A 19,191-nucleotide genomic window follows, 5' to 3' on the forward strand; every position below is an offset into this window, starting at 1 on the left:
GGAGCGGCTGGGCCCGTGAGCCATGGCCACTGGGCCTGCGCGTCTGGAGCCTATGCTCCGCAAGGGGAGAGGCCACGGCGGTGAGAGGCCCGCGTACCGCAAAAAAAAAAAAAAAAAAAAGGATCTTGCTGTGATTTATGTCATAGAGTGTTCTGCCTATGTTTTCCGCTAAGAGTTTTATATGTCTGGCCCTACATTTATTTATTTTATTTTATTTTATTTTTAACATCTTTATTGGAGTATAATTGCTTTACAAGGGTGTGTTAGTTTCTGCTTTATAACAGAGTGAATCAGCTATACATATACATATATGCCCATATATCCTCCCTCTTGCGTCTCCCTCCCACCATCCCTATCTTACCCTTTAGGTCTTTAATCCATTTTGAGTTTATTTTTGGGTATGGCATTAGGGAGCATTCTAATTTCATTCTTTTACATGTAGCTGTCCAGTTTTTCCAGCACTATTTATTGAAGAGGCTGTCTTTTTTCCATTGTATATTCTTGCCTCCTTTGTCAAAGATAAGGTGACCATATGTGCATGGGTTTATCTCTGGGCTTTCTATCCTGTTCTATTATTCTGTATTTCTCTTTTTGTGCCAGTACCATACTGTCTTGATTACTGTAGCTCTGTAGTATAGTCTGAAGTCAGGGAGCCTGATTCCTCTAGCTCCATTTTTCTTTCTCAAGATTGCTTTGGCTATTTGGGGTCTTTTGTATTTCCATACAAATTGTAAAATTTCTTGTTCTAGTTCTGTAAAAAATGCCATTGGTAATTTGATAGGGATTGCATTGAACCTGTAGATTGCTTTGGGTAGTATAGTCATTTTCACAATATTGATTCTTCCAATCCAGGAGCATGGTATATCACTCCATCTGTTTATGTCATCTTTGATTTCTTTCATCAGTGTTTTATAGTTTTCTGAGTACAGGTCTTTTACCTCCTTAAGTAGATTTATCCCTAGATATTCTATTCTTTTTTTTTGCAATGGTAAATGGGATTGTTTCCTTAATTTCTCTTTCTGAACTTTCGTTGTTAGTGTATAGGAATGCAAGAGATTTCTGTGCATTAATTTTGTATCCTGCAACCTTACCAAATTCATTGATTAGTTCTAGTAGTTTTCTGGTGGCATCTTTAGGATTTTCTATTTATAATATCAGGTCATCAGCAACAGTGACAGTTTTACTTCTTCTTTTCCAATTTGTATTCCTTTTATTTCTTTTTCTTCTCTGATTGCCAAGTCTAGGACTTCCAATATTATGTTGAATGATAGTGGTGAGAGTGGACATCCTTGTCTTGTTTCTTATCTTAGAGGAAATGCTTTCAGTTTTCACTATTGAGAATGATGTTGGCTGTGGGTTTGTCACATGTGGCCTTTATTATCCTGAGGTAGTTTCCCTCTATGCCCACTTTCTGGAGAGTTTTTATCACAAATGGGTGTTGAATTTTGTTAAAACCTTTTTCTGCATCTATTGTGGTGGTCAGTTTTTATTTTTCAGTTTGTTAATATGGTGTATCACATTGACTGATTTGCATACATTGAAGAATCCTTGCATCCCTGGGATAAATACAACTTGATCATGGTGTATGATCCTTTTAATGTGCAGTTGGATTCTGTTTGGTAGTATTTTGTGGTGGATTTTTGCATTTATGTTCATCAGCGATATTGGTCTGTAATTTTTTTGTGTGTGTGATATTTGTCTGGTTTTGGTATCAGGGTGATGGTTGCCGCATAGAATGAGTTTGGGAGTGTTCCCCCCTCCACAATTTTTTGGAAGAGTTTGAGAAGGATAGGAATTAACTGTTCTCTAAATGTTTGATAGAATTCGCCTGTGAAGCCATCTGGTCCTGGACTTTTGTTTGTTGGAAGATTTTAATTACAGTTTCAATTTCATTACCTGTGATTGGTCTGTTTATATTTTCTAATTCTTCCTGGTTCAATCTTGGAAAGTTGTACCTTTCCAAGAATTTGTCCATTACTTCAGGTAGTCCATTTTATTGGCATACAGTTGCTTGTGGTAGTCTCTTATGATCCTTTGTATTTCTGCGGTGTCAGCTGTACTCTCTCCTTTTTCATTTCTCATTTTATTGATTTGAGTCCTCTCCCTTTTTTTCTTGATGAGTCTGGCTAAAAGTTTATCAGTTTTCTATATCTTCTCAAAGAACCAACTTTTAGTTTTATTGATCTTTGCTATTGTTTTGATCATGTCTCTTTCATTTATTTCTGCTCTGATCTTTATGATTTCTTTCCTTCTACTAATTTTGGGTTTTCTTTGTTCTTTTTCTAGTTGCTTTAGGTGTAAGGTTAGATTGTTTATTTGAGATTTTTCTTGTTTCTTGAGGTGAACTTGAATTGCTATATACTTCCCTCTTAGAACTGATTTTGCTGCATCCCATAGGCCTTGTTTTTTTTTTTTTTTTTTTTTTTTTGTGGTATGCGGGCCTCCCTCTCCCATAGGCTTTTGATCGTCGTGTTTTTGTTGTCATTTGTTTCTAGGTGTTTTAAAATTTCTTCTTTGATTTCTTCAGTGATCTCTAGGTTATTTAGCAGTGCACTGTTTAGCCTCCATGTATTTGTGTTTTTTATAGTTTTTTTCTTGTAATTGATTTCTAATCTCATAGCATTGTGGTTGGACAAGATGTTTGATATGATTTCAGCTTTCTTAAATTTTCCAAGGCTTGATTTATGACCCAAAATGAAATGTATTCTGAAGACCATTCCATTCCGTGTGCACTTGAGAAGAAAGTGTATTCTTCCACTTATGGGTGGAATGTCCTAAAAATATCAATTAAGTCTATCTGGTCTATTATGTCACTTAAAGCCTGTGTTTCCTTATTTATTTTCTGTCTGGATGATCTCTCTGTTGGTGTAAGTGGGGTGTTGAAGTCCCCCACTGTTACTGTGTTACTGTTGATTTCCCCTTTTATGGCTGTTAGCCTTTGCCTTATGTATTGAGGTGTTCCTATGTTGGGTGCATATATATTTATAATTGTTATGTTTTCTTCTTGGATTGATCCCTTGATCATTATGTAGTGTTCTTCCTATCTCTTGTAACGGTCTTTATTTTAAACTCTATTTTATCTGATATGAGTATTGCTACTCCAGCTTTCTTGTGATTTCCATTTTCAGGGAATATCTTTTTCCATCCCCTCACTTTCAGTCTGTATGTGTCCCTAGGTCTGAAGTGGATTTCTTGTAGATAGCATATATATGCGTCATGTTTTTTTATCCATTCAGCAAGTCTGGGTCTTTTGGTTGGAGCATTTAATCCATTCACATTCAAGGTGATTATCGATATGTATGTTCCTGTTTCCATTTTCTTAATTGATTTGGGTTTGTTTTATTTGGTCTTTTTCTTCTCTTGTGTTTCTCAGTTAGAGAAGTTCCTTTAGCATTTGTTGTAAAGCTGGTTTGGTGGTGCTGAATTCTCATAGCTTTTGCTTGTCTGTAAAGCTTTTGATTTCTCCATAGAATCTGAATGAGATCCTTGCTGGGTAGAGTAATCTTGGTTGTAGGTTTTTCCTTTTCATCACTTTAAATATATCCTGCCCCTCCCTTCTGACCTGTAGAGTTTCTGCTGAGAAATCAGCTATAACCTTATGGGGATTCCCTTGTATGTTATTTTTTGCTTTTTCTTTGCTGTTTTTAATATTTTTTCTTTGAATTTAATTTTTGTTTGCATTTTGGTATTTTTTTAACCAGACTTGTATTTGGTACATTCTAATGTGTTTGCTTAGTTAATGACTCTACATGTTTTCATAACAATACATTTTCATTTTATCTGGTAGTCACACCATATTTAAATTTAAATTTCCCCAGTTGCCACCAAAATGTCCTTGAAATTTCAGTTGATTTGTTCAAGCTAGGATCTAGTACAGGACTACAAATTGCACCTGGTCTCTTTTAATCTGGCTCCTGCTTCCCCACATGACACTGACTTGCTGAAGAGATGGTGCCATTTGTTTTGCAGAATGTCACGTCTTTTGGACTTGTTGCTTCTTCATGGTGGTATTTGACTTGTTCCTCTCTTCTTTATATTTCCTGTAAACTACAAGTAAGCTTTAAAGGCTAGGTTACAGTTAAATATTTTGGCTAGAATCTACATCATGGAAATATTATGTACTTCATATTTCTCCATATCAGGACACAAATAACATCTGGATGACCTGGTGTAATTATGCTAAGTTTAAACATGGAATTAGGATAACCATACCCTTGCCCTTCCATTGTACATTTATGTTTTTCTCTTTGCAACCTGAGAGATATCGATGTTGTAATGTTTTGGTACTATATAAGTAGTTTATAATATCATCTGAGAATCCTTGCCTAAATCAACAATTGTTTTAGTGGTTGTAGAATGATGATTTTTGGATTTCTTTAACATTATTAGGTGGAATTATTCTGTAAAGTGGGACTATCCCTTCCTTGATCAATTGGGGCTATTTTTTACTATGAAATACAGTTCCTAATGGAAAGACATTCCAGTCTTTCTTTACGAATTATTAAAATAAGGAGTTACTTTAATAGGCCCTTCAAATGGTGATATTAATTTTTCCAACATTCTCTTTGTTTATATTTCATTTGACCTGATGTTTTTATTATAATTCTTTTTAATGCTCAAATCATTAATAGTGGTGACCATTTCAAGGTGGCTTCTGTGTGTTCTTTTAACATGACACTGTTACTTTTCAAAACCTTCCTTGCTTTTGGCACAAGAAGGTGATCTGGGACTCACCTTATATTGATACTTTTCCTGCCTCAGACCTGGAATTATCCATTCCTTGAGAGCCTCTTGTTCCTTTTAATGTGGAATAAATAAGAGACCATAATCTGTGTACTAGGGGTGCTATTATCTTGACTCCAAATTTCTATTGAAAGGCATGATTTAGGAATATTAAAAACAAAAAAGAATTTAACTTTAAAAATTACCTGAAATAAACACAGAATTATTTTGATGGATCAACAAGATAATAGATATAGATTTTTCTTTCATTCAGTTAAAACCTAGAAAGGAAAGAATTATACTCTTGGCATAAACTGAGACAACCAAAGGTGCTGAACATTATTGTGGATGTCAGTAAATTAGAATACCAAGTCAAGTGCTGTAGACCAGATTAGATACTTATCTAGACCATCCACAAAAGCAAATTATAGTCATCCTGTGGTATTTGCAAAGGATTGGTTCTAGGACACACACACACACACACACACACACACACACACACACACACAAAGGGACACCAAAATCTGCGGATGCTCAAGTCCTTTGTATAAAATGGTGTAGTATTTGCATATAACCTACATACAATTTTTTTCTGTATATCTTTGATCAGCATTTGGTTGAATCCATGAATACAGAACCTGTGGATTCCCAGGGCTGACTGTGTATGAACAGGTGAACAATTGGGATTGTGGGGGGTTTTATTGTTTCCTTTTATTTCTTAGAGTTTTATTTTTTAGAGTTTCTTTTGGTATCTCCAATGAAGTCCAACTTAATAAGTCTTGATATAGCAAATTATAAAATCATAGAACTTTTTCAGGAGGGGGTATATTTTTTCTAGATAATTTTTTACAAAAATTAATTTCCTGTACGACATGGATGAATCTTGAAAAATTATGCTGAGTCAGAGAAGCCAGACATAAAACAGATCATGCTGTATGATTCTATGTACCTAAAGTTTTAGAAATGCAAACTAATATATTATGACAACAAACCCACTAGTGGTTGCCTGCTGATAATGTAGGAAGGAGGCAGAAGGTTAGGAGGGAGGAATTACCAAGGAGTATAAGGAAACTTTGGGGGGTGATATGTCCATTATCTTGATTTTGGTGATAGTTATGGGCATATACATATTTCAAGACTTATGAAATTTTATATTTTATGTATGTGCAGTTTATTATATATCTGTAAAAACTTAATGGGATTGGATAGGTTATGTTCAGAGTAAAAATTATCTGGTAATTTTCCTCATAGAGAACTGATCATTGTTAGCTATTCTGTTTCATTTGCAATTCAAAGTGTATTCTGAATAATTGCCTTGCATGCTAGTTTTATTTTGTGTGTTTACCTTTTTGCTTTTATATTTATGTTTTCTTGTAATTTTTATTGTTTTTTACTGTAAAAATGACTATGAAGCATAAAATAAATAAGCAAGCCTATAGAATAGTAAGTTCAACTTACTAAGAAATTTATATGTTCCTCTTTTTAAATTCTGGAAACAGGAAAAGTTTCTAAATATTTTGTGTACCTTGTCTTAAACAAGAATTTGTAGTAATACTGAATTTGTCTATATTGTTCCTTGTTTTAGTGCCAAGAAAAGCAATTATACTATAAACAGAAAATTACCTAAAGAAAAGTCTTTTAGAAGTATAAGACACATTATGTCCATTTTATAGGTGGGAAATAATTGTAGCATGGAACCATCAAGAGTGTAAGGGATCAAGAGTAGACGTCTTAATAGCAGTAATGGAATTAAATCCTGTCTTTTAATGCTTGTTTAAATAATATTCTACGGTACTCTCTTTGTAACATGGTGTTGGTAGTCTGCTTTTCAAGACTGGAGTGTCATGATAATTCTGATGAGGGAAAATGTATTTGTGACGTCCAACTCCTATCTCTGACTGCTCTGACTGTAGGTAGATTCTACTTGAAAAGAGCTTACTAGACTCATTTATGCTGTTTAAAAAAAAATTACAAATTGAAATTTAGTTAATTAATATTATCAAGATTATCTCAAAGCTGATCCATGTCTCAGTGTGTTGTCTGCTGTGAACTCAGTTTTAAGAATATTGCTATGAGTTCTCTTTACAGCTAACCTGGCTTTCTCTAACCTCTATTTTAAAAAGTAGGATGACTCCTCACTTTTTTTTAACAAGTAAAGCTTTTTGAACCCAAACTATTCTAAACCATTTATTTAATGGGAATCAGTAGTTTTATTTATTTATTTATTTTTTAAAGCTACATATTTTACGCCTTCTTAAAGTGAGGGTATTGGGTATAACCTAAAATCTTTTTTGATTATGCAAAGGCATGTTAATGAACATTCATTATTCTGGGAAAAACACAATTCTGCCTCTGATTTTTGTTTTTTCAGCCTACTTCTTAGCCTTGTCATTGTGCCAGGCCATGACTCTCCTTCCTAACTTTCTGGCAACACAGATAACCAAGTTGTTAAGAAATATGTGCTAAGAAGAGAAAATAGGATGTGACTGAGACTCTAAATGACTTTTCTCTGGAGCAAGTGTATGGTTTTAATGCTGAGGCTGTGTGACACGGTTTTAGGTGTTCTGCACCTACAGCTGTGTACAACATTAAGTTGCCAGAATGCTTGACCACCAGACAAGTGGAGAGTTACTATACCTAATTAGCTCTAATTGAGGAGTCTTGCCACCATGGGGAAGTATTAAGGGAAGAGAGGAAGGGACATAAGATGTAGCAGAATACTTTATAGCAGAAGGGACATAAGAGGTAGCAGAATACTTTTGTATTATTCTGCTGTTATATTGCATTTACCCTTTAACATGAACACCTATCATTGATTGAATGCTTTCTCTGTGCTAATGGTATATATACGTTACCTCTTTAAATCATATAGATTATTATCCACATTTGACACATGCAACGTTGAGACCCACAGAGGTTTAATAAGTTGCCCATGGCCACACAGCTAGTAATTGGTAGAGCTATGATTTGACCCCAGCTCTGTTTAATTCTAAAACGCATGTTCCTAACCACTTTGTTACACTGAAAATTGTATTCAGAGACATGGTGTCAGCGCCATTCTTCATCTAGAACACTGGGACTAAATTTCTAACAATGTACATATGTGTACATTCTGCTGTAACAACACAAGTTAGGCATCCTATAGAGCTTGTAGTATTAAATGTTTGCCAGGATAATACAGTGTTTTAGAGTTAAAGAAAAGCTCTTTGACATAAAACCATTTGAACAACATAGCATGTCATTTAATTAAATTACACTCAATAACATAAATTGCATAGTACAGTGCCTGGGCATGATAAGTGCTCAGTAAGTGGTAACTAAAACCTTATTTTGTATAGCTAATTGTAGACTGAATTGATTGAATTAGCTGTTTCAGTAATTTGAAGTGAGAAAGAAAATGCTATGCAATCTCATTGGTTTAGATGTCATTAATTCTCAATTTATGATCATTTGAGCAGAAACTAAACTAAGGTTTAGATTTATGCTATGAAGAAAGGACTTCCTAAGAAATTTTGCAGGGAGGAAAAGTTTAAAGCTTCTTACAAAAACAACTCTTTCAAAAACCTTTGAGTGCTTTGGTATTTCAAAAAGTATTTCCCATTGCAATCACACAGTTTTAATATTTTTACTAATTCAAATTACTCTTTTATTTAATCTGAAATAATATAGTTTTATTATAAATTTGCTTCACATGATGAATTCCAGCAACACTAAATTGACAGTCTTCATGATAAAAACTTATTTACCCGAGTTCTTTTGTTCTTTCTTAAAATTTAATTAAGGTTTTAAAAATTGTATCTAAATCCACTACTGAGGGAATAAAATCCCACATATTAGAGTATAGTGCAAGAACAGTGAAAATCACATCAGCTGGGGAGAGTCATAAAATTTTAGCTTAGTCTTAACTCCATCCCCCTTAGAGCCTGTTTCTACATTGTTAAAATCAAGAATGTGCCCTGCATTCTTGTAGCATTATTGTGAACATCAAAGGAGAAAATAAGTATATAAAGTATACTTTATATAAGTATAATCATATTAAAAACTTAGAAAATTACTTCAAGTGCTATTTAACAAGGTAGTATTTTATTTTTATTTATTTATTTTTTAAACAAGTTTCAAAAGATTTTTTAAGGCAACCTCATACCTGGAATACAAAACTAAGTTGAAAATTACTAAGACTTCATTTTTGCATAAAAGAAAAGTTGCCTTTATCACACTGGAATTCTTAATTTTCTCAGAATCAAAATTAGTTATTTTGAAAGGGAAGGAATAAAGTACATTGAATGAATGGAATTATAACCAAAGCCAGTATGATCAAGATCATCTTCCCCAAAGCCTCATTTGAAAAGAATTTGACATTTTAATGTGAAAAGTCACAGAAGTCCTTTACGTTTAACTAAGCTCCTCAAAATATTGTGCCAAATACTTAACATTTATTTTAAAACACTTTAAGTTGTACTTTACCATATACATGTCCAAAAACAATCCTGAAAAGATATTTCTTCTAACTTACAATAAAAAACTTCCTGCTTTTCAAAGTCTGATCGGTTACAATCATAAAATACTAGGTTCCTGTTTATAAGCTCATGATATGAAAACAATTATGTCCAATAGCTTCAGGGGAAAGTACAAACTAGAATTTACTATTAATAATTTCCTCATCATCTTGGTCATCTATGTGAAGTACAGTAGGAAGGAGTCCAATGTTAGGACTTACTCTTCAAAAAGTTGAAAAACGACAGGAGTTACTGCCGGGTCCCACTCTGTTACACAAACTCTGGTTTTACATCAGGGATCACCATGGTTTTATTTTAGTCATCCTCTGATTTACTGTCCACACTTTCTTCATATTGCATAGAACAATCATATGTTTAATCAAATCTGGAAAAAGTAATAAGCATTCCACATTTTGGGGGTAGCAATATGGGCCTCCCCCTGTGTTAAACATGTCGCAGTTTATAGCTAAGCTGACAGTTCAAAGGCTGAACCAGAATAGCCAGGACAGCTTGACTTTGCTGGTTTCCCAGTTGTACAGCTTGCAATCTCTATTTCATCGAGGTAACAGGAACAGATTGTTCCATCAGCAAAACTGAAGCAGCAGCAACTTTCTCCAAAACTATAACTGTTTTTCAAATGTGCAATCTCTAGTCAGGGCTAAGGTTATTGAATCAAATGCTAATAGAAGTTATTGTGGCTGCTAGCTGTCTAAGTTGAATTTAGAAACTGTTCTTTTGTCTCCTGCCTAAAAGATCTGGTCATCTTCCTAGATCTTCTTCCTAGTTGTTAGGTTCTGAACCAAATATCCTTTTGTATCTGTGTGAAATTGTGATTTGATGTTGATCACTCCGTTTATCTTGGCATCATGCCACAAACACTCATCCATTTAGAAAATGACATTCCCTCCATATCCTTATGATTTACTTCTTCTCTACTGGGTCACTTTTAAGATCAGTTCTATGATCAAGGTAACAAAAAGACTGGAAACGCTTGGATAATGGAAATGGCTTTCTGGTAGATATTCTCTGTTAAATCTCTGTTAAATCATCCCTGGCTTTCCAATGTCCTTAGCAAGGTAGTATTTTAGTATTAAGAGAGCTTTCTTCCCACAACTACATGACAACTACAACTCATATATAATATGAGTGACTTCTTGCAAATCTTTGTTTTATTACTTAATATTTACACTGAAGTTATTCCAAAAGGCAGTACTACTTGGTGATATATAGAATGTTTTCCAGAAAGGTGAGTAGCAATAAATAACATGATATTTTGGAACTGTTATATAATAACTTGTATATGATATGTCAGGGCATTTATGCATTTCTCAAACTGTAGCAAATATGCATTATTCAAGTTAGTATTTGGGATTCCTACAACTGAACCCCCTTGATTTTTCTTTGGATCTTAATTCCTAATGCTAATCTTTCTTACTAGTTTCTCCAGTAACTTCAACAGATGTGGACAATACACAGGGCTTCTCAAAGTGCAATAAAATTATGCCTTGAGCTGTAGAAGTTGTATTCCAGCTTATTTGACCAGAAAGAAAATCTACTAGGGCCATGAACTAAAGGAAACAGCACAAACTGATTCAGCCCTAGGATTGAAACCCAGCTCTTCACAGTTTATTAGGTGTGTGACCTTGGGCCAATCTCTTCATCTCAAGTCTCATTTTTAAAAATCTGTAAAATGGGGATAATAACACCTATCTTACACACTGGAGTGAAGATTAAGATATTACATATGTAGTGCAGTATACGATATATACCAGGTGATTGTGGAAAGGAAGAATAATTTTCCCTGTACCTTCTGAGTTCTTAGCTGAGACCCCTGTAATAAAAGACAGATGAACAAGAGAAAAACAAATTTATTAACATGTAGACCTCATGTATACCTGGGAGATACCCAGGAAAAATGAATAACTCAAAGAGGTGGCTTTAGGATTCAGGTTTAAATACCTTAATAGGGAAAGGGGTGGAGGGATGTAGGCCTCTTAGGGGAGAGTAAATGATTTTTAGGAAGGATGAATTGGCTCTTAGAAGAATATATGGGAGGTATGATAGTTTGTGACAAGTGTATATGGGTGTGTTGCTGATTTCTAGTCTCTTCTCCTGTGATGAGTCCATCTTCCCTGGTTGGATGAAACTCCTAGGGAGGGAGTTTCTGACAGTTGAGTTCCTTTTGGATGTCTTTAGGTACATGAAGAGAGTTCAGAGTAAGCCTCTCCCTGCATTTGTTGTTTTTCAAGTGCCTACAGCTCTTGAAAATAATCAGTACACCAAAGTGGCATATTTTGGGGTGGCATGTCCTGAGCTCCTACAATCACATTTAGGGGTAGAATATTCTACTACTCTTCATGTTCAATACAAAGTGTTTGTTTTTTCTCTTCCTTAACCGTAGGGGAACTTTGAGAGCTCCACCAGACCAATTCTTAGACTAGTGAGGAGGAATGAATGAATAGAATGTCTTTCCATAGTTTTCCAGCAGTGGAAAATTTTTATTTGCTTAGAATTGAATGTCAAAGCTAACTCAGTTTTCTGCTGATTTTCAGAGGTTGGCTCTAGTTTACTTATTCCCACAGAGATTCTGCTGTACTATAGCACTGATTTCCTAGCATCCGACCTTCACAATTAAATGCTCTCAAAACCTTTTTCTTTTTGGTTGCAAAAATAGTTGGTTGCTAATAGCCCAAGATAGTTTTTCTTATATCACTACTCTACAGTTAGAGAATAAAACAACCAAATTAGTATTAGCCATGAAAATAAAACCTTCCACAGCATTCCTTAAGCCATATTCAAAGCAAAGAAAAAATTTAAATGCTATATTATCTTAGGAAAGCATTTAAGATTGTCACAGATTTTACATGATTCATATAATTTACCTCACATTTGATTCTCATTTCATATGTATATGAGATTTTTATTAGGAAAATGTTTACAATACAATGTGTTTTAAAATTTATGAAAGAAACTTGCATTTTTTAACTTGTAGCTGCGACATAATTTTAACAGAAATGAAGTAAACAGCAGGCAATAATAATCATTAAACAGTACCTGGTACCCGTACACCCCTCTCACTCACTCTAGTACCCTTGTATGTTTTTCCATTTTACAGTTGTGTTTTTCCATTCTGAAGTAGCTCATCTATTATACTTTTTGTCTCTATACTTTAAGTTGAATTTATTTATATATTATAAGACACTAAGCTTGTTGTTTTTGTTGTTTCAGTATTTTCTACTAAAGAGTAAAATTTTACCTTGTTACCAGATTCAGAAGAAGATGTTGTTGAAACTCCTGCTGTGTCCCATGATGAACACACACACCAAGAGATAAAGGGCCAAAAAACACTGGCAACTCCTGCAGTTCGTCGCCTTGCAATGGAAAACAATGTAAGTTTTCTTAATATTTAAGTGTGAGATCACACAGAAGGTATACATGTGTATCTATGAAGAATTACCCAGCTATCCTATGATGAGATGGCTCAAGTTGGGATTAAAGGAAACATGGAAATGTCTGTTACTAAAAAGTGATAGTTGCATAAAAGTCCTCATGAGCAATGAGAAGATAATTGTGAACTTATTATTCATGTTAATTGAGAAGTGTGGATTTATTATTCTTCCTGAGAGCCTAATAACAGTCAGGGCTACCATTTATTGGCACTTGTAAATACTAGTGTCTTAGATCAGGTACCCTACAAGCATAGCTTGAGACAGGGGTTTGGGAACACGTGATTGATTGATTGAGAGAGTGATCATCTTTACTAGGAATGAAGGAAGCAGTATAGGGAAGGGATGGGAAATGGGCCAGGCAAGGATGTGGTCCCAAGGATCTGCCTGATCCCAGGGAGGTAGGGAAAACCATAGAGCTATACTGACTTGAGTCAAGGAGCCTGGCCTTCTGTTTTCCCTCTTACCTTGACAGTCATTGCTGCTTAACCTCCAAAGTGAGATGGCTCCTAGGCATTGTGCTAATAATTTACATGTTATCTCATTTAATCTTCACAAGTCTGAGACAAAGGGCCCTTCTAAGATTTAGAGAGGTCAAATAACTGGTCCAAGGTCACACAGCTAACCCAGTGGTAGAACCAGAATTCTGAAGTGAGTCTCTGTGACTCTAAAACCAGTGCTCTTAATCATTAATAGTGTCTCAACAATTGATGCCTCCATTATTTGAGCACTTCTGAGCCAGACACTATACGTACATTATCGCTAATCCTCACAGTAACCTTGCAGACTGGTTTGAATTATCCCCTTTTTGCAGATGAGAAAAGGTAGAGAAGTTGATTAAGTTGCCTAAAATCAAGTAAGTAGCTGAACTGGGGATTTGAGCACAAATCTGTCTGGTTCCAAAGCCTGAGTTCTTTCCACTGTGCCTCACAATGCAGGCTTTTGTTTGTCTGTTTTTGAGAGAAGTAGTTAAATTACCGTTGGGGGGAAAAAAGTTTACATTTTGGGAATAGGTAATAAGAGTCATTAAGATGTTCATTCTCCTTCAGCTAATTATCCTACCATTGGGGAACTATCCCAAGGAGATAATCTAGGATATATTAAAGTGTTTTATATAACCCAAAATTAGAAGGCACATATGTGTTCAAAATCAGGGAAATGCTTAGGAAAATTATGTTATAAACCCTTAATGAAAATTTATTAGCCATTGAATGTGTTCAAACATGAAGATGATTTAGCATAACAGAAAAATAGAAATAGTAATATGGAACACTACACTGTTAAGGGCAGCAGATGAAATAATGATCTTATATATTGTTTTGAAAGCTATAAACATTTTACCATTTAAAAAAAAATTATATAGAAGGACTACCTGTAAAAATATATGATGTGGCTTTCCTTTTCCTAAAGATGTATATATTAGAGCATTTGTATAATTACTAGAAATTAAATAACAGATTTATTATTATAAAATCACCTTTTCCCCCCTTTTTTTTGCAGTTTGTATATTAATTATTGAGTTTGTCTAAAATTAAAAACCAGTGGCACTTACAGTTGTTTGTAATTACCTAAAAATTATGTTTAAATTCTTAGAGTTCATTTGTTATAAACTAAATGTTTGATGTGATAAAGTCCTTTACTCTTTTGTGGTCATTCTTAGAGAAGCATCAATACAAATGAAATAGGACTTAACCTTGAGAGTTTAACTAATATACACTATGCGTGAGGATATCATCCAAGCTAATGTGTCTTTTTATTTAAATACAATTCAACTTAGTGAAATATTTTATCTCTATTACCAAACATAGGAAGTGATTAAATAAAGCCAGATCACAAATGTTTCCAAAAAGTATCATGAGTGCCCAGTAGAAAGTGGAATTATATCATCTATTGTTTATTCTGTGGAAAGCAATAATAAAACTTAACTATTTGACCCTTAACTTGGACCAAGGAACTCACATTCCAAGTATGCCTCAATAAAGTTAATTTCAGTGTTTTGTACTGATCTTTCTAAAACAGCCATCAGAAAAAAACTAATTCAAGAGAGCTTTTATAGGATGATTATTTTAACCATTATGTGTTTACCGGTAGCCAAGGTCAGAAACAGTGGTCTACATTTGTTACAGTGTTTAACTCTTGTTTAAACTCTCAGTTCTTCTTATGTAGTCTCCAAGAATAGAAAAAAATCAAATAAGAATTATGCAAGAAATTTAGAAATAGTTGACTGTTTAAAAATATGTTTTCATAAATAGCTCTATACAATGTAGATATTACATTGTTACCGCATGGGCAAATGAACAGTAAGTACAAAATTAACAAATGATCACTTACGAAGAGTAGCTGTAGTTTATAGCATTCTATTGAGAAGACAAAAATGTTATTTATAGTTTGTAGTGTTCTATTAAGATAATTAAAATGTTATTTCCTTATACTAATTTATTGGGCAGAAATATTTTTTTTACCTTCAGTTCATTTAATTTCACTTAGAGACCTCAGTGATGGATTTATTTATTTTTAGGTAGTTTTATTTTTAGCATTAAAATGTGTCATTTTTTAGATTAAGCTGAGTGAAGTTGTTGGCTCTGGAAAAGATGGCAGAATACTTAAAGAAGATATTCTCAGCTATCTGGAAAAGCAAACAGGAGCTATACTACCTCCTTCACCAAAAGCTGAAATTATGCCACCTCCATCAAAACCAAAAGAGAGAACTATTCCTATACCAATATCAAAACCTCCAGTATTCACAGGCAAAGACAGAACAGAACCCATAAAAGGTAATAATAATAGTAATGTAAGATAATAGAGTAATTATTTGGGGGGAAGCTACTTCGACATGATGAAATTACAGTTTTTCTAGGAAAAGCTATAATATATACTGATATATGTTAGCAGGTTTCTTAGAGTATAAATTTGTGTACAGATAATTTTTCTGTTTGAAGACTTGCTCGGTATATTTTAAATATTATTTTTTGTTAGCTTTCAAAACAACTATTTCTGATTTATTTAGAAACTCTTAGGATGATTAACTTCCAGAAGAGTGACTTTGCAAGAAGCCATTGTGTAAATACATGGCTTGCATCCTTTCGAATTTATTATTATTATTATTTTGGCATTATTATTATTTTTTTTGTTTGGCTGCATTGGGTCTTCGTTGCTGTGCTCAGGCTTTCTCTAGTTGCGGTGAGCAAGGGCTACTCTTCGTTGCGGTGCAAGGGCTTTTCATTGCAGTGGCTTCTCTTGTTGTGGAGCATAGGCTCTAGGTGCACAGGCTTCAGTAGCTGTGGTGCGCGGGCTCAGTAGTTGTGGCTCGCAGGCTCTAGAGCACAGGCTCAGTAGTTGTGGCACACGGGCTTAGTTGCTCCGCGGCATGTAGGATCTTCCCGGACCAGAGCTCGAACCCATGTCCCCTGCATTGGCAGGTGGATTCTTAACCACTGTGCCACCAGGGAAGTCCCTTTTGAATTTTTTATATACCACTGTGTTAAAAGCAGTTATCTGTTATATTATTACAATTGACACTGGGTGTTGTGCTAGTCAATGCTTCAGCATTGAAATTACTGGCTTTCAAGTTATGTAATGAAGATGGTAGCTCCAAGAGGAAGAGTTTAATTAAGAGTAAGTGACATTAGAGAACCTTATATTTTAGTTTTTAAAGGGATTAAAGGATTTAAGAATTTTTATAAAGTACATATATATGCATATATGTATATATACATATATATATGTATATTTAATATTTTCCAGGCTTTCACAAAGCAATGGTCAAGACCATGTCTGCAGCCCTGAAGATACCTCATTTTGGGTATTGTGATGAGGTTGACCTTACTGAACTGGTTAAGCTACGAGAAGAATTAAAACCCATTGCTTTTGCTCGTGGAATTAAACTCTCCTTTATGCCCTTCTTCTTAAAGGTAAGATTTTAGTCATTTCAAACAAGGCTTGAGTAAGACATTTAAATTTTGTTTTGAGAATATGCAATGTGTTAACTATGGGTTTGAATAAAAATATATTTCTCACAATATCACATAGTTAGAAAAATGTACAAGTACACTCTCTTTGTTTCATGAAAGTTTATAAAATTGAAATTTCTCTGTCAGATTTTTATCTACTTATCTCTTTGAGCTAGGTGAGGATTGTCCTGCCATGTAGGTAAAGCCTTTAATTCTGAAAGGATCACTCCAGTAAAGTCCTGATTTGAAGAAAAGTGAGACTTGGTATTGATCTTTCACTTTTCAACAAACTTATATTGAGGCTTCTGGGAATCATTTCTAGTACTAGGCCTTGGTGCCAGTATCAAAAAGAATAAGGCCGTCAGCTGACCTTGAGCAGCCCACTAACCACCATTTAGAAAGCAGCCTCCATATGCCTGACCCCGTACCAAGTGTGCTGTATACATTATCTTTTAATGATCAGAATAATGCAAACATGTAAATATTGCTATCCCCATTTTCCATTTAAGGAAATTGGCAATCAGAGAAGTTGAGAAACTTGTCAAGAATTTATATCTAACAAGTAGAGAAGCTAAGTTTTTGGTTCTGGTCCATTTTTCTCAAAAATGCATACTGTTGTCTCTAAATCCAGTGTGGCTTCCTACCAGCCCTTTCCATGGTTCTTTTCAATGCTTCCCCTTCGGGATTGCCTTCAGGATAGTTTCTAAATGCGTTAACGTGGCGTAAAAAAGTATTTCTATGCGTCTCTGCCGCCCACCTCTCCAGTCTTCTCTCTCACAGTCACTCTCTCCGCTATAGTCAGATTAAGCTATGCATAGTTGCTGGAATACACAACTTGACCTGAAATGCCACCTCCTCCCTTGATCAAATACATGTGCATCCTAAACACCAAATTTTGCTCCAGTATAGAACAGAATACAGAAGCTGGTTCCTCCTACAGAAGCCAGTGGCTGTCACAGTTTGAGTTAAATGGCCTTTTGTTTCTCATTGCAGTTTATCTCAATGTTTTGAAAGTGTTTATACTCAGTTGTCTCTTCACTGATGCTGAGTCTTGTAAGGCAGAAGCTGTTCTCCTATATGTCCATCTTTTTAACAACTACCCTAACAGGGAAAGAGATGGTCTATAAACATGAGATGTAGTAAGTGCCAGTAAATGAGAGAGCTGGACTGTATTACAGCTATAGAGGGTCATCTGTAGAGACACAGCAATTGAAACACGTGGATGAGATCACCCAAATTATGTGTGAAGGAGAAGAAAAGAAGGCTAAGGGTTTTACATCAGTGTTTAAGGGGTAGGTAGAAATTGAGTTGGCAAAGGCAATGGAAGAGGCTGAGTGGGGTCAGTGGTTTGACAATAGGAGAACCAGAAAAGAGTCACTTAATAGCCAAGTGTATCTATTGCTGTATAACAAACCACCCCCAAATTTCATGGTTTGAAACAATTACCATTTATTATTTCTCATGAATCTACAGGTGAGCAGGACCAGTCTGCTGATCTTAGCAGAGCTCACTTATATGTCTATAGACAGGTAGTAGATTGGCTAGGGGCCAGCTGGTGTAGGATGGCCTCAGTGAGGATGACTTATTTCTCTTCTGGCTGTCTCGCCTATCTGCCCAGTATGCTAGCCTGCACATGGTCTCAGTACTGGCGGGGGTAAAGAGAGGAAGCAGAATGTTAGCACTTTCCCCAAGCTGTGCTGCATTGAGTTTGTTTTTAACTCATTGACCAAGGCAAGTCACATGACTAAGCTCAGAATCAGCTTGCAAGAGCACTACCAAGGGACTTGGATAAGGAGGCTCGTTAAAGATTGGGGCCTTTGGGCTTCCCTGGTGGCGCAGTGGTTGGGAGTCCGTCTGCCGATGCAGGGGACGCGGGTTCGTGCCCCGGTCCGAGAAGATCCCACATGCCGCGGAGCGGCTGGGCCCGTGAGCCATGGCCGCTGAGCCTGTGCGTCCGGAGCCTGTGCTCCGCAACGGGAGAGGCCACAGCAGTGAGAGGCCCGCGTACCGCAAAAAAAAAAAAAAAAAAAAAAAGATTGGGGCTTTTGATTCGGCCTCTCACACCAAGAGACAAGAAAAAAGTTTTAAGAGGAGAGTAGATAATGGTTATATGCATTACAGAGGTTAAATAGGATAAGGGATGGGAACAGGCTATTGGATTGGTAATGAAGAGGTCATGTGTGGCCTCAGCCGGAACTTACTGAATAAAGTAGTGTTGAGGGAGAAGCTTGGTTGTGGAATGAAAGAAATTGAGGAAGAGGAGAAACCTGAAAAAATGTGCAAAAAGGCAGACAGGGCATAGGTACAGGTGACAGTCACGGTGGTTGGAGTAGATTGAAGAAAGGTTCCGTTTGCTCCCTCCCCCGCTGCGCACCCTTGAGGAAAAATTGAGCAGATCTGTAGGCTGAGGGAAAGAGCTGGAAAATGGAAAGTTAAAATGTGGGATAGGGAGGGTGGGAGGGAGGGAGGCGCAAGAGGGAAGAGATATGGGAACATATGTATATGTATAACTGATTCACTTTGTTGTGGAGCAGAAACTAACACACCATTGTAAAACAATTATACTCCAATAAAGAG

At 35.5% G+C, this 19,191-nt stretch overlaps 1 protein-coding gene across 10 annotated transcripts in view; it reads left to right on the forward strand.

Moving 5' to 3' along the window:
• Nucleotides 1–19,191, forward strand: part of DBT (dihydrolipoamide branched chain transacylase E2) — a 61,499-nt gene that overhangs the window by 15,692 nt on the left and 26,616 nt on the right. For 9 of the 10 annotated variants that reach the window (XR_008617172.1, XR_008617171.1, XR_008617170.1 and 6 more), the window contains 3 exons: nt 12,486–12,607; nt 15,222–15,438; nt 16,409–16,575. Coding sequence is in view for 5 of the 10 variants with exons in the window: in XM_024119886.3 (XP_023975654.1) it covers nt 12,486–12,607; nt 15,222–15,438; nt 16,409–16,575 (506 nt within the window). In the remaining 5 variants the exon portion in view is untranslated. Of the gene's footprint in view, nt 1–10,738; nt 10,852–12,485; nt 12,608–15,221; nt 15,439–16,408; nt 16,576–19,191 lie in introns of those variants that run through there. The other variant, XM_055084422.1, reaches the window with a different exon arrangement.

Source organism: Physeter macrocephalus, chromosome 4, assembly GCF_002837175.3.
Source record: "Physeter macrocephalus isolate SW-GA chromosome 4, ASM283717v5, whole genome shotgun sequence".
Lineage (NCBI taxonomy): Eukaryota > Metazoa > Chordata > Mammalia > Artiodactyla > Physeteridae > Physeter > Physeter macrocephalus.